Source organism: Nelumbo lutea, chromosome 7, assembly GCF_056320005.1.
Source record: "Nelumbo lutea isolate HS-2025 chromosome 7, American lotus-T2T, whole genome shotgun sequence".
NCBI classification, from domain to species: Eukaryota; Viridiplantae; Streptophyta; class Magnoliopsida; order Proteales; family Nelumbonaceae; genus Nelumbo; species Nelumbo lutea.
The window spans coordinates 28,129,609-28,143,631 of record NC_142690.1 but is presented as its reverse complement, the minus strand read 5'-3'; the positions used below and the strand labels follow the sequence as shown (position 1 = coordinate 28,143,631).

The 14,023-nt window shown below is 35.8% G+C and overlaps 1 protein-coding gene across 2 annotated transcripts in view; it reads left to right on the top strand.

The window, feature by feature from the left end:
* LOC148845869 (MLO-like protein 1) overlaps positions 1-10,374 on the top strand; it is an 84,617-nt gene extending 74,243 nt beyond the window's left edge. For both annotated transcript variants that reach the window (XM_088952970.1, XM_088952971.1), the window contains 4 exons: positions 9,143-9,352; positions 9,443-9,510; positions 9,629-9,689; positions 9,808-10,374. In XM_088952970.1, coding sequence (XP_088809096.1) covers positions 9,143-9,352; positions 9,443-9,510; positions 9,629-9,689; positions 9,808-9,993 — 525 coding nt within the window. In that variant the 3' untranslated portion in view covers positions 9,994-10,374. The remainder of the gene's footprint in view (positions 1-9,142; positions 9,353-9,442; positions 9,511-9,628; positions 9,690-9,807) is intronic.
* The last annotated feature ends 3,649 nt before the right edge of the window (positions 10,375-14,023 follow it).

Sequence of the window (14,023 nt, the reverse complement as noted above, 5' to 3'; positions counted from 1 at the left end):
TGTTGATGACTTTTCTAGATATATTTGGATTTACTTGTTGTATTCATATGATGAAGCACCCAAATTAGTGCAAAAAATTCATAAATTTGTTCTCTCTCAGTTTGGCACAGTATCAAAATATTCTAATTTAATAATGCAAAGGAATATTTTGAGAAGGGTCTTTCTACCTATCTTGAAAAAATTTCATAAATTTGTTCTCACTCAGTTTGGCACCAGTATCAAAATATTCTAATTTCACAATGCAAAGAAATATTTTGAGAAGGGTCTCTCTACCTATCTTTAAAGTTTTGGAGTAATTCATCAAAGCTCCTATACCTACACTCCATAATAGAATGAGGCTTCTGAGCAGAAAAATCATCATGTTGAGGTTGCTAGAAACATTTTGTGTGCCTCTAATATGTCGTTCTTACTGCAACCCACTTAATTAACTGTATGCCATCACAACTCCTTGGTTTCAAGTCCCCTTTCAATCTTCTTTTCCTAGATGTAGACTTATTTTCTATTCCTCTTTGTGTGTTTGCTTGTGTCTATTATGTCCATGTTCCTAGTTCCAAAGTCCATTGAAATTCAACCCACTATTATGTCCATGTTCCTAGTGTGAAGAAACTCCCTGATGTACCATTTTATTGTAGTCCTTATTGTATTGTTTTCTTATTTGTTGTTATTTTCACTTCAGCCCTACAAGGGCCTCCTTGTAAGTTCTCTAAATTGTGTTGCCCTAGAAGGACCTCCTTATAATTTCTGTAACTTCCACTTTCTATATAAAGGACCCTTGGGGTAGGATCGAAGCATCCATTCTTCATCCCAGAATTTGGTATTCTGCTATAGGTCTGTTGTCATGGTATCAGAGCAGGCTACTCTGTAATCAGCTCTTGCCTTGTGCTCTCTCTCTGATATCTCAAAGGTTGCTGGCTTCTGGGTGCTTTGTCTGAAGATAGGGCTGTTCTGATCAACCCTAGTCCTTGCTCTCTGTTCTGAGATTTCTGCAAGAGAGGTCTTCCTAGAACTCTCTTGGGACGCCTCTGTTTGCAAAGAAACCTGATTGATTGTGTCGTCCTGGTCTGTTCTTCTTACTCAGAAGCTTTTTTCGAGATTGGTCAAGCTTTGGAGGAGTTCTGATCTTCTGTCTAGGACGGCAGCAGTTTTCTTCTTCTTCTGGTCTTCTCTTAAGGGAGGCAGCAGTTTTCCCTTGGACTGGTGTATTCCCAGGCCTTGTCCAAACTTCGAACATTTTGTTCTTGAATACCGGTGCTTCAGATTGAAGGGTTTCAACAGACCTCTTCATTTCATTTCAAGCTGCTTATTTGAATCCTATTGGTGGCTGATTCGAAGTTCACACATCAAATTGGTAAATCTCTCTTGCAACCCTAATTTTCTTTGTGTTGTCCTAGGGTTACTTGGTAAGAGATGTGTTCAGTACTGAGGGCATTCAGTCCTCTCCTTAGTTCAACAGTCCTGGAAGAAACCTGATTGATTGTGTCGTCCTGGTCTGTTCTTCTTACTCAGAAGCTTTTTTCGAGATTGGTCAAGCTTTGGAGGAGTTCTGGTCTTCTGTCTAGGATGGCAGCAGTTTTCTTCTTCTTCTGGTCTTCTCTTAAGGGAGGCAGCAGTTTTCCCTTGGACTGGTGTATTCCCAGGCCTTGTCCAAACTTCGAACATTTTGTTCTTGACTACCGGTGCTTCAGATTGAAGGGTTTCAACAGACCTCTTCATTCCCTTTCAAGCTGCTTATTTGAATCCTATTGGTGGCTGATTCGAACTTCACACATCAAATTGGTAAATCTCTCTTGCAACCCTAGTTTTCTTTGTGTTGTCCTAGGGTTACTTGGTAAGAGATGTGTTCAGTACTGAGGGCATTCAGTCCTCTCCTTAGTTCAATAGTCCTGGAACCATCAGGTTGGACTGTCAACATATCTGGTTGGAGTTGTTCTGGATAAATTTCTTGGAGGATTTTGATTCCTCTACAGGAAGGCAAATCTGTATTGAAGATATTTGACTATATTTCTCTTCAAGACCAGATTTGTTGTTGTTTGTCTGAACTGCTTGCTGCAACCTTGATTGAACTGTTGACTTAAACTGCTATTGAATTAAGTGAAGTGGTTAACAGCCCTGAACTTCGAATTTCAGTGCTACTACTTTTCTTCCTGGGTTGCCTTTATTTATTCTTGATGGCTAACAAAGTAGATTTTCTCCCTATAAAATTTGATGGAACTAACTACAATATGTGGAAGTTCCACTTTGATTTCTATGTTGAGGGAAAGGGACTTGAAGGTTACTTGAATGGGACTGTAAGTAAACCTAATGAGGATGAGGCTGATAGTAAAACCTATACACAATGGAAAGTTAGTCTCATGGATTTTGAGCTCCATTGCGCCTCACATTAGTGTTCCTATGAGAAGACTAAGGACTGCCTGTGACATTTATGCCTATTTGAAAAATGTGTATCATCAGTCCAATATGTCATGGCAATACCAGATTGAATCTGAGATCTTTGCTTATTGCTAGGGGGACAAAAGGTTCAAGAATACTATTTAGGCGTTATTGATCTTTGGGCTGAATATGAGCTTGTTCATACTGAACCCTCTGATCCCGATGAATGTGTCAAGTATTTGCAGAAACATTTTGAAAAATGGAAAGTTAACCAATTTCTCATAAGACTGAGACCTGAGTATGAAATAATCAGGTCAAATATTTTGAGTAGAGGAACTCTTCTAGACTTAGACTCTGCGATAGGAGAATTGTTGAGGGAAGAAACTAGAATCCTAACTGCTGCAAATATAGAAGGGAAATATCCTGATTCAGGGATGGATACTGTTTTTCTTGCACGAGGGAATAAGAAATCTGGTGGAAATGACCCTTCTAAAACTCAATGCTATGAATGTAAAGGATATGGACATATAGCCTCTCATTGCAAACAACATGGACATATTGCAGATTGCCCGAATTTGTCCACCCAAGGGACCCATGAAGAAGAATCAGCCACGCGCTTATCAAGCGTCTGAAGGACAAATATCCGATACCCCCATTGCCAAGGGAGAATCCTCTGCTTCCATGAATAAAGAAGAGATACAACAACTAGTATCTTCTTCCATCCCATCTGCCTTTTTTACTATCGGCCTATCTAGTGAGTTCTCCGGTTATTGCTCTTCTCCCGTTTGGATAATTGATTCACTGCTAATGGTGAGAAACTTGACATCATTGGGAGTGATGACTTGTGTATCAAACTTTCTCCCTCAAATTCCTTGTCCCTTGCTAAAACCTTCATTGTTCCTAATCTTACTGCCAACCTTATTTCAGTTGGTCAATTAGTTGATGGTCATATTCTAACATTTGCTTCTAATGGTTGTTTGATTCAAGACCAGTGTACTGGGAAGGTTAAAGGGAAGGGGCGTAGGATGGGCCGCTTGTTTGCATTGGAGTTTGAGAAATCTCCATCAGCATCATCCTCTACTTTTTGGAGCTCTTCTACATTGAGTCTTGTTTTGATTTAGAGAAACTATGTTTGGGATCTATGGCATAAACTCTTAGGCCACCCAAATTCTAATAAACTTAAATACTTGTTTGAGTCTGGTTTTATTAAAACTAAAATTCCTTCTATGAAATCCTTTGATACATCTTGTATTTCTTGTTGTTTGAGTAAGAGTCACATTTTACCGTTCACTCACCAAGATGAACTTGCTACTTCACTTTTTGAAATTATTCATAGTGATGTTTGGACTTCTTTCGTTGTCTCTCGGATGGGATACAAGTATCTTGTGTTATTTATTGATAATTGTACCAAGTACACTTGGATCTACTTTCTCAAACACAAATCAGAAGTGTTTCCAACTTTTAGGTTGTTTCATAACATGGTTCGAGTTCATTTCCAAGTGAATGTGCAAATCATATGCTCAAACTCAGGGGGAGAATGCAGTGATAGAGATTTTTTGGCTTACCTGAAACATCATGGTGTACAAGTCCAATGATGCTGCCCAGACACTCCTCAGCAAAATGGTGTGGCGGAGAGAAAGAATGGTCACATTCTCAATGTTTTAAGGACTCTCCTACAAGAATCACATGCGCCTCCCACATTCTGGGTTGAGGCCGCTAGCACTACAGTATATCTGATCAATCATATCCCACCATCTGTTCTTGCTAACATTTCTCCTCATCAAAAGATGTTTGGATCCCCCCAAATCTTTCCTATCTTCATGTCTTTGGGTGTCTATGCTTTGTTCATCTTCCTCCTCGTGAACGTTCAAAGCTTTCAGCTTAGTCTGTCATGTGTGCTTTTGTAGGGTATAGCCTGAACCACAAGGGATTCATTTGTTATGATCCCTCAGCACGTCGAATCCGTATCTCTCGAAATATGATTTTTCTTGAGCATATCTCCTTTTTCTCAAGAATTGCCAAATTATTTGCTCCCTCTATTTAAGTTTTGCATGATTTTGAACAACAGGATTCTCCATCATCCACTACTGAGAAGGAACTTCTCGTCTTCTCTCGCAAGCAGGTTCATGGTCCAGCTCCTACGCCTACGACCCCTCTTCCTCCTGGTCTGAATCCCTCACCCATCATAGATAACCCTGTAAGTGATGCTCCAGCTTTAGATTCCTCAATTATTCCTCCTGTTCCTTTACGTCATTCTACTCGTATCTCCAAACCACCTGACTGCTATGGATTTCCTTTAAACAATAGCTCCTTCTCTGTTGTTTTGACCTCTACAGATATTCCCCGCTCTTACCAGCAGGCTAGTAGCAGCCCTCAGTGGCAAGAAGCCATGGATGCAGGGATTCAAGATTTGCATGAGGATGACACCTGGGACCTTGTCCCAGCACCTTCAAATGGTTTTATTATTGGGAGCAAATGGGTCTATTCCATCAAGCTAAAATCTGATGGGTCTCTGGACTGTTACAAAGCCAGGCTTGTGGCACAAGGATATAAGCAGGAGTATGGCATTGACTATGAAGAGACTTTTGCTCTAGTAGCCAATATTACTACAGTCCGTGTTCTTTTAGCTCTCTCTGCTGCTCACTCTTGGACAATCTTTCAACTAGATGTGAAAATGCCTTTTTACATGGGCATCTAAAGGAAACAATATATGTGAAGCATCCTCCAGGGTACTACAGTGATCCCTCCCTCGTTTGTCAACTAAAGAAGTCCCTCTACGGGCTCAAACAAGCCCCTCAAGCTTGGTTTGAAAAATTCAGAGATGTCGTGCAAGCTGGATATAGCCAAAGTGCATCGGATTACTCTCTCTTTGTTCAGAAAAGGCCTCAGGGCCTTACCATTCTCTTACTATATGTGGATGACATACTATTGATTGGAGATGATATAGAAGGAATTTAGGACCTCAAGTCTCTTCTCCATAGTTCCTTCCACATGAAGGATATCGGCCCTCTTAACTATTTCTTAGGACTTGAAGTGCAACGGAGCTCCCAAGTTATTTTGTCTGCCAACAAAAGTATGCCTCTAGTCTTGTTAAGTTGGCCAACCCCAGTGATGGTAAACAGGTTGATACTCCCTTAGAGTTGAATGTCAAATTATCCAAATCATAAGGCTCTCTGCTTCCTGATGCTTCCCTCTATCGACAACTTGTAGGCTCTCTTGTCTATCTAACCATGACTCGTCTTGACATCTCACATGCAGTTCAAGTTGTTAGTCAATTTGTCCTTGCACCTTGTCAACCTCATTTGACTGCGGTGCATCGAATCATCCAAAATATTCGAGGTTCTTTATCACAGGGTCTTTTCTTCTCTTCATCTTCTCTCCAACTGAAAGCCTATGCTGATGCAGATTGGGCTGGATGCCCCGACACATGACGTTCCACTACTGGATGGTGTGTCTTCATGGGTGACTCTCTAATATCATGGAAGTGCAAAAAACTACAGATTGTTTCCAAGTCCTCTACGGAAGCAGAGTACAGGGCAATGTCATCTGTTTGTAGTGAAGTTGTTTTATTTCAGGAGTTGGGACATTCCTCTCCTACACCCATTCCTCTATATGCAGATAACACTAGTGCTATTAAAATTGCTTCTAATCATGTCTTTCATGAAAGGACAAAGCATATTGAGGTGGACTGCCACTTTATCCATGATTTGTTTCTTGCAAACTCAACCTCTCTCCCTCATGTTGCCTCTGATATGCAAGTTGCTGACATCTTCACAAAGGCCATGACGAGATCGAGAGACTTATTTCTTGTAAGCAAACTGATATTCATGCCTCTGCATCAGTTTGAGGGGGAGTGTGAAGAAACTCCCTGATGTACCATTTTATTGTGGTCCTTATTGTATTGTTTTCTTATTTATTATTATTTTCACTTCAGCCCGGCAAGGGCCTCCTTGTAAATTCTCTAAATTGCGTTGCCCTAGAAGGGCCTCTTTGTAATTTCTGTAACTTTCACTTTCTATATAAAGGACCCTTGGGGTAGGGTCAAAGCATCTATTCTTCATCCCAGAATTTGGTATTCTGCTCTAGGTCTGTTGTCTTCCAAAGTCCATTGAAATTCAACCCACTATTATGTCCATGTTCCTAGTTCCAACTTACTATTATGATCTATTGAGATTCAACAATTTCTTATGTTTTCTTGTTTAACTTGAATAAACAAAAAGGATGCAGCAGTGGTTGATGTAATTTAAGAAAAGAAACATAGGTTCGAAGAGAAGAAGAAAGAGAGAGAAAGGAAGAGGGAAGAGAGAAGAAAGAAGGGGTTCGGTTGTATATTACTGCTGCCCCATTAGTTGCTATTTATAAACATTAATCTCCTTACAAGAGTCGGAGTTACACTAGTACCCCTACTTAAACTAAAACACAAATTAAAAAAAGAACCAAAAAAGGCCCAGCCGGCCCAATTATAAAAGAAAATAAGAAACATAATAAGACAAATAAGTGTGGGGTTGGAACCACACACTATTAGCTTTCTCTACAGTTTACAATCATTAGTTAGCATTATTAGGCCCAAAGTCCATTTGTTTATGTTATCTTTTTGGGACTGTTTTTTATGCTATTAGCAGTAGCCGCCCTATTAAGGGCATATTAGTCATTGTAATCAACTTTATTTTATAAGTACATAAAATAATGACTAGGGTGGCCAGTTTATTATAGGCTTCTCCCCTTCTCTTCTTCTCCTCTCACCAAGAACTCTTTCTCTTTGTTGTGAATTTGTCTATGTATGGTCCACAGGGGCATTATTGTCATTTTTTTATGTTTTGTTTATTAGCTGTACTGTCACCTTAATATAAAATCTAATAGGGGTGCTGCCAGCACCACTTTTGGCCCTCGCTCCCTTCTATCTTCCCTACTTCAGTCCACTTTTCCTTTTATCTAGGAACTAATAGGAAACCTCTCTCACAAAAACTCGTAACTACCTTAGAAAACACATTCCAAGTGATATGATCTAGTCAAAACCTAGTTTGACTAGTGCAATCAAGAGACAAAACCCATGCAATGGAATTTAGTATTTCCACCTGCACAGGAGATCAAATTTGGGTAGACAAGCTTGTATGGCATGGGGCCCACAAGTTAATGAACCGAACCAACATTTAGGCCCAACTACCACATAGATGTGTGCAAGCCCCAACTTAAAACCTGAATTTTCCACTTGGTAGCCTTACCATCCTAAAGGCCTATGTCTGATTAGTTCAGCCTATTTAAGTGATTATTAGGTAAAAGCCCAAAATATCACTTTGCATATAATTATGTCCTAAGATTTTATCACATTAATCATCAACTCAAATATCATTCTTAACCACCCCAACATACTTAGGTATTTGACCCCAAAAGGATCTCATTGGTTGGCATATCAAAGGTGGTCTAGTATAATACCCACTAGATATGGTCTAGTATAATGTTTCTAGTAAACACACACCCTCACCCTTTAGATCACAACCAGAGGAACTAAGACCCACTACTCCACTACTTGGGTAGTGTGAGAATGTCAACCTTGTTAGGATAAACTCCCCAAGTTTGTCCACTAGTTGTGAACATTTAAGTCCATGTTGAAATAACCATGTGACCTCATATATAATACTAATATAAACTAAGGGGTAAATAGTAGAACACACCCATGACACATTAAGCAAATATTCTTTTATTCATAATAAAGTATTCTACAATACATTAATTAGAGTTGAGGACATACATTATTCAACACTACCAACCTACATTTTGGCTCTCCATATCTTCTCCTTCTCTCTTCTTCTCTTCTTTATTCTTTAATCTCTCTTAACTCTTCTCTCATTTCCCTTGATTTCTTATGAAATAATGGTTTCTTAAAACTAAATTTGAGATTAAGGATCTTGGTGGGCTATGGTACTTCCTGGGCATTGAGGTAGCATATTCTAAGGAAGGGATCTTTATATCTCAAAGGAAGTATATATGTTCTTGACTTGCTAAAAACGATAGGTGAACTTGGTGCTAAGCCAGCTTCCACTTCTATTGACTACAATCAATTCTCTACAAATGAGAGTTCTTGCTTGACAGGGGAGTGTTTCAGAGACTAGTAGGGAAGTTGTTATACCTCCACATGACCCAACCTAATATTTCCTATGTTGTCATCCAAAATTATAGCATGACCATAGGAGAAGTATGATTTTGAAGTATAAGGCTTTAGAAGTCACAAATTCTGGCAAGCCACATTTCATGTTGTGTGTTTAGACTTTAGATATACACATTTTTAGTTTTATACAAGTCATTGATATAACTAATTCCTCAGGTGAAGGAACTAGCTTTGTACACACATTCATGTTGTGTGTCACAAATTCCTCAGGTGAAGGAATCAAAACGACAAAAATTGGGCTTTGAAGTGTCAAGATTTAAATAGAAAAGGATATGTATAGGAAGATGCAACCACATGCTATAATAAATGTGTATATAGGTGCAGAAACTACATCTACCTTAAGGTTTTCAAAAAGAAAGGACTTTTTTCTAATCTTAAATGATTTTCTTTTTTTTTTTTTCTATACATTTTGGTATCAATGTGAAATATCTCATGCAAAGAGACATTTAAGTGTATTATGTGTTTTGTGTGATCATAATCAATTGTGGCTATGCATGTATGAACTTGTCATTTTTGTTAAGACCTGCCAGGTCATGGAAAAGATTTTTTTTTTTTTGATAAATGTCATGGAAAAGAAAATTAGCATTTGATAAGCGGTTTCTGCAGCTTCTACTTGTGGTGGGCACAAAGCTTGAATATGTGATTACTCAGTTGGCCCATAAAGTTGCTGAGAAACACTATGCAATAGAAGGAGATTTGGTTGTTACACCTTCAGATGATCTCTTCTGGTTTCGTAGACCCAAGATTGTCCTGCTGTTAATTCATTTAATACTATTCCAAAACTCTTTTGAGATTGCACTTTTCTTCTGGATATGGGTAAGCAAACATTATGTATTTGTGGTATTTTTGTTTTTCAATTTAACTCTAGCTTACATGCATTGGATCTGATGCTTCCATCAAATTTAGGTTCAATATGGCTTTAAATCCTGCATCATGGGCCACATCGGTTATATTTTCCCAAGACTAGTTATAGGGTAGAATCATCTCTCATTACTCTTTTAATTTTACCTATCTCCGCCATGTTTCTTTGTACTTCACAATAACAGGTAAATTTGTTCATATGTGGATTCATTTTCTGTTTCTCTTTTTTAGGAGTTTCGTTCAGGTACTGTGCAGCTACAGCACACTACCACTTTATGCCATTGTCACACAGGTAAGTTGCTTTTTCATCTAAATTTATCCTAGTTCTAACTAAAGGTTAAAAAAGACTAAAGATTTCATAATGATACTAACTTTTGACTCTTATCTTTTTTTTCTTAATCTATTTGAAGATGGGAAGTCACTACAAAATGTCTATATTTGAAGAGCATATACAGCATACCCTTCTTAACTGGGCTGAGAAGGCAAAAAGAAAGCAGAGAGTAGCTCCTGATCTCTCTACCGGTAAGTCTACCGAGGAAGTTCAGTTAGGGAAGACAAGATCGAAAGAATCTGAAATGGAAGAAGGGAAACATTGAGAAATTGTGCTGCGAACAGTTAACAAGTACTTGAAATGGGTGAGAAGTGGAAGGCAAGGCTTGGAGGCCTCATTAATGTATAGATTTTGAGGGGTAGGGTAAGGCTTTCACGTCCCCTCTCTGAGGTTTTTCTTGCATGCTAATAAATCTGTGGCGGTCACCCCTCCACTGGGAGTAAATTTTGGCGGAAAAAATAAAAAGGCTTGGAGGCCTCATTGTGTTTTCTTGTGGAAAGTAGTTGTTTATTATAACATTTATACTATCTATAAAAGTGCGAATGGGTGTCTTTCGCTCTTGAAATTTTTATTGGAGAACAAATGCCCCTCTCTAATGTTTGAATTGGAAAACAAGTAATAGCAAAAGTTTTATTTTACATTTTCATTTAATATACATACTAGTGGAGGGGGCCATGCGTTGCAGGGGCTCGAGCTTTATTCAAATTAGAGACTTGAGCTCAAGCTTGAACTCGACTCAAGTCAAAAGCTCGAAAGTTCGAAATCGACTACCTTTGATTGCAGGTCTCTCAAGCAACCAAGGTGCCAAGCCAAGGTCTCCCTCAATTGCCGAGGTGCCAAATCGAGGTCTCCCTCAACTACTTAAGTGTCGAGTTGAGGTTTGTCTAGTAGGTAGGTGTCAAGCTAAGGTCTCCCTTAGTTGACAAGATGCCAAGTTGAGGTCCCCCTCAATTGTTGAGGTGTTGAGCTGAGATCTCTCTCAGTGACCGAGGTGCCGAGCCGAATTCTCCCTCAGTGGTCGAGGTGTCATCTAGCTTGAGCTCGATTTGAATTAGAGACTTGAGCTTGAGCTTAGAAATTCAAACTCGACTCGGCTTGAACTTGACTACCTTTGATTGCAGGTCCCCTAGCAATCAAGATGCTAAGCTGAGGTCTCCCTCAATTGGAGAGAGAGTGGCACTCTTGTAATTTATAAGGAGAGAGAGAGAGAGATGGTAGGAGAGAGAGTGGGAGATGGCATTCTTGTAATTTATAAGAAAAGGAGAGTGGCATTCTTGTAATTTATAAGAAAAAGAGAGTGGCATTCTTGTAATTTGAAAGAAAAAAGTCTAAAAATTTTCTCCTTTTTTGAATTTTTTATTTTTTTTAATCCATGTCATTTTTTAAAATATCAATCATAAACTCTACTTTCCCCAAAAAAATCTTCCTAAAGTATCTCTCTCTCTCTCTCTCCCCCCCCCCCACACGGACCAATAACCTAAATAATTTAATATCTTAAAATTTCTCTTAAACAACCTCCCCCACTATCCCCAACTTTCTCCTAACTCCTAAGTTATCTCTAATTTAGTAGAGAGTTTATATCCTAAATTATCTCTAATTCTTATTTATCTTCTCCCCCACATTTTATCTATATCTATTTAAAGAAAGTTTTAATTAAATAATTTAAGAATTATTTAAATATTCTAATAAAATTATATAATAACTAAAATACTGATTAAAAAGAAAATAATAATTATAATCTATTTAATAATATTCATATTATTAATAATTAAATATTTTTACAAAATTCATCATGAAATTATGTACAAACAATATAAATTATGATTTTCTAGATTATTCAATCTAACTGTTATTCAAATAATAAAAATCAAACAGTAAAAATGAAATATTATTTAAATACTTCAATAACTAAATATCTTAAATAACAAAATATTAAAATTAATATTTTAAATCAATTAATAATATATTTTAAATAGTTACTAAATTAAGAAATATTAGTTAAGTAACTAAATATTTTAAATAATGAAATATTAACTAGACTTTAAATAGTTAAAATAACAAATTATGTACTAATAATACTTTAATTTATATATTATTAAATTCAACAATTAATTAATATTTTAAAATTTAAATAATGGTATTATTTCAATAAATAAAAATTATTATAAGTAACTAATTTCACTTAAACCAAATAATAATTCTAGAAAATAACATTCAAAAATATTATTGTTATTAATAATAATTTGAAAAACTTGATCTATATTTACTAAAATTAATATTTATCGTATTTTAGTAATTATTTATTGCTTTTTGTGATAAATATATTTTCAATAATTATGTGTAAATCTATTTTTGTTTTGTTATTTAATAGAAATTTTTCAATAATTATTGGAGTTTAAACTATTGTTATTTAGCTTCTAAATTTTAATTTAGTGTATTTTCTGTATAAATTTTTAATAATTATTAGAAATTAAACTATAGTTCACAGGTTGGTTCAGTTCAATTATAGGTTGTTTGGACAACCAAATTGACCTGGTTATGTTGGGGAATTGGTCACTCAGGTGTATCGGTTTGGAACAATTTTTGGTTTGGTCAGTTGATTCAAAACATTTAAACTTAAAAAAATAAATTTATGATATAAAATATTTTAGCTATGGTTGGGTCATTCGATTTTAGTCAATTTATACATGGCCAAAGTGAAACTGATCCAACTCAATTGGTTTGGGAAATTGTTGAACCAAAGTTGACTAAAAAATACTAGAAATTGGGTTGGTCAGTTTCATTAACTTGATTAGGAATGGCAACAGGGTGGGGTGGGGATGGGGACATATATATTATTGGGGATCCCATGGGGTGGGGATCAGGGTCCTCGTGTGGCAAGGAGTGCTCTCCCTGTCCCTGTCAATGGAGATGAAAATTTCCCCATCTCCGTCCACACAGGGGGAAAATCATCCACATCACTACCCCATTTGGGGCATATCCCTACGGGGATTGGGGAAATAGGGAAAATTGTCATCCCTAAGTTTGATAAACAACCCTATCTAAAATTAATTATTGTTATTCTTGTATTGTAAAAAAAATATTAAAATTAGTATATAAAATATAAATGATTATTAATTATTATATAGAACAATTGTATACTTTTTCATGTTTCTATTATTTATCTTTAATTTAACAAATCCAGTGCATCACATGGGTCCCTGTTAGTGCTTTTTTGATAAAAAAGACACAAAAGTTCTTCTTTTGTTCAATAATTGGAAAATAAGCTATAGTAAAAATGTCATTTTACACTTTTCATTTAAATCTTATATATATATATATATATATATATACTTTTATTAAAAGTATGAATAATGGTGTGGAACTTTTGTTTGACTAAACTATCAATTTTTGACTTTGGTCTTTGTCTAATTTTAAAGGTTTAAATGTAACTTGAAAATCACTTCCTCATTCAAATTCCTCTCATTAAATTATTAACTCTCATCCACATTCATTGAATTCTATTCTTAACTACAATACCCCTATTTTTGAATTTGTTCCCTCTCTAATTGTGAGGACACAAAATGTAGTTTGAACTAACACATTTCTCCCTATTTAATTCCTTCACATTAAGTCTTATTAACTTTCATTCTTTTATTGAATCCTATGTTTAAAATATTATTTTCGAAAGATAAAAACAAATAAGTTTTATCAATTAGATCTACATCCAATACTTTTAACAATATAAAATACAATTTTATTTTAAAATTTTCCCAAAAATGAAACCATTTTTCCATCATGGTGGCGAGTATGCAATTCAACCATCCGGGGCAAGTGGACTAATCCATGATGTCATAAGTAAATAAAAAAAATTTAAAATAAATGAATAACAAATATAGAAAAATGGTCGCATCTTTAATTACATATATATATTAATCATATTAAAGAAAAATAAGTATGAAAAAATAATAATTATTCTTATTGATGTTAAAATGAAATAAAAACTTAAAACCAATACAAAAATAAAAATTATATTTGTAATGGAGAGTCAACAATTCAACCTTTTGAGTCAAATGTTTCAACCCTTAATATCATAATTAAACAAAAATAGAAAAATATAAATCACAAAAACATTATGTAATAATACAAAAAAATTGTAAATAACACTTAGGCATCTATCTAATATTTTATATTGATCATAAAGAAAAATAAGTATGATAAATAATAGTTACTTTATTGATGTTGGAAATAAAATATAAAATTTCAAACCAACCCAAAAATGAAATTATTTTTCTGGTGGTGGGTCAACAATTCAA